Source organism: Herpailurus yagouaroundi, unplaced genomic scaffold (assembly GCF_014898765.1).
Source record: "Herpailurus yagouaroundi ecotype Mexico unplaced genomic scaffold, PumYag 166, whole genome shotgun sequence".
In the NCBI taxonomy this organism is placed as follows: Eukaryota; Metazoa; Chordata; class Mammalia; order Carnivora; family Felidae; genus Herpailurus; species Herpailurus yagouaroundi.
The window spans coordinates 32,282,990-32,284,649 of NW_024412407.1; the positions used below are offsets into that span (position 1 = coordinate 32,282,990).

At 44.4% G+C, this 1,660-nt stretch overlaps 1 protein-coding gene across 1 annotated transcript in view; it reads right to left on the reverse strand.

Annotated features, from left to right (window-relative positions):
• DERA (deoxyribose-phosphate aldolase) overlaps positions 1–1,620 on the reverse strand; it is a 118,263-nt gene extending 116,643 nt beyond the window's left edge. Inside the window, exon 1 of the mRNA XM_040488811.1 lies at positions 1,452–1,620. Within this exon, the coding sequence (XP_040344745.1) occupies positions 1,452–1,482 (31 nt within the window). The 5' untranslated portion in view covers positions 1,483–1,620. The remainder of the gene's footprint in view (positions 1–1,451) is intronic.
• Between the last annotated feature and the right edge of the window lie 40 nt (positions 1,621–1,660).

Consider the following 1,660-nt stretch of genomic DNA (forward strand, 5'->3'; position numbering starts at 1 on the left):
TTTATTTATTTATTTATTTATTTATTTATTTATTTATTTATTTATTTTTAGAGTTTAAAACATAATCTTCTGGGGCACCTGGGTGGCTCAGTCAGTTAAGCATGGGACTTCAGCTCAGGTAATGATCTCAGAATTCATGAGTTTGAGCCCCACGTCGGACTCTGCGCTGACAGCTCAGAGCCTCCTTTGGATTCTGTGTCTCCCTCTCTTTCTGTGCCTCTCCCTTACTGCTCTCATGCTCTGCCTCTCTCTCTCTCTCTCTCTCTCTCTCTCTCTCAAAAATAAATAAATACATAAGTACATAAATAAATAAATACATAAATACATAAATATATAAATAAGGCATAATCTTCTAAACAGCAATGACTAAAAGAGAATAAATTTGATGAAGAAATCAAGTGTCTTTATAAATCACACGCTAATGATTTAACAAAATTTCTGGACTACTTTTAGTCTAGAGTACTTAGAACAGTCACTTTTAAAGAAAATAAAGCACCTTATGTGTTATATACAATCATAGCTAATTTTCTGAAAATTAACCTCTAAAAATGTAATTCTATACAATATTACTATTCACTAACACTTATTAAGTACCCACAATGTACCAAACACTTTACATCCTCTCATTTGATCTCCAAACTACCCTATGAAGTTCTATTACAACCATTTTACAGATTAAGAAATTTAAGCAGAAGTGATTAAGTAATTTGCCCAAAGTCACACAGCTAAAGTGAAGAACCAGGATACAGATACCCCAGCTATGATACTTAAACTGAGATCCTTGACCTTCGGCTCCGATCATGGTTTTGCTGCGTTTTGAATTATAAATTTTTCACATTTTAGGAAATCAGAACTAAACTTTTCACCCAGTAATATTTAACAATATCAGTTAAATGAAAAATACTGACATAATTCAGGCACTCTTACAAATCTCTGTACCTCTAAAATCATACACAATTTACAGTAAGTTCTACAGTACAGAGATCTGGCAACTTTTCCACCAGCACGCCTTTTTGGGATACAGCTGTGTTAAAATTATCTACAGAAATCCAGCATGCACAGGGACCCTATTGAGTGGGTACAGAAGGTTTTTATCTTGTTTTGTTTGGGTTGCTTTCTGTTTTGGTTTTTTTAGTATTTTGGTTTGGTTTTGTTCTTTGCAACCAGAAAGCTAGAAGGTGAACGCATTAAGTTGGAAGATGAAAGTCTAATCCTTTGCTGTCTTCCGCTTACAACACAAGGCCTGGGTGCCAATGTGCACAAGAGTTTAAGTCTCGGAGGATCGGCCTTTGCTCAGCGTGCGTGCGGACGCGGCGCCACCCGTTCCCGCCCCGTCGAGCACTCCCGGCGGCCGACGCCAGGGCACCGGGTGGCGGCGAGCCCCGCGTTCGGCGGAGGGCGGGGGACGGAAGGCGATGGAGACGGGCGAGGACAACCCGCGGGGGCCTTACCCAGCTCCGTGCCCAAGTTGCGAGCGGACATGGCGCGGGCCACAGCAGCAGTCGCAAGCTCCTCAACGCCCAGCTCACCTCCTCCCAGCCCTTCCTGCGTCCCACCCCCTCGGCTCCGGCGCGCTCGCCCCGCCCCTGTCCCTCTGGGGGCGGGGCCGGCGACCTCTGCCCCCGGGCCCTCTGCCCCCGGGCCCTCTGCCCCCGGGCCC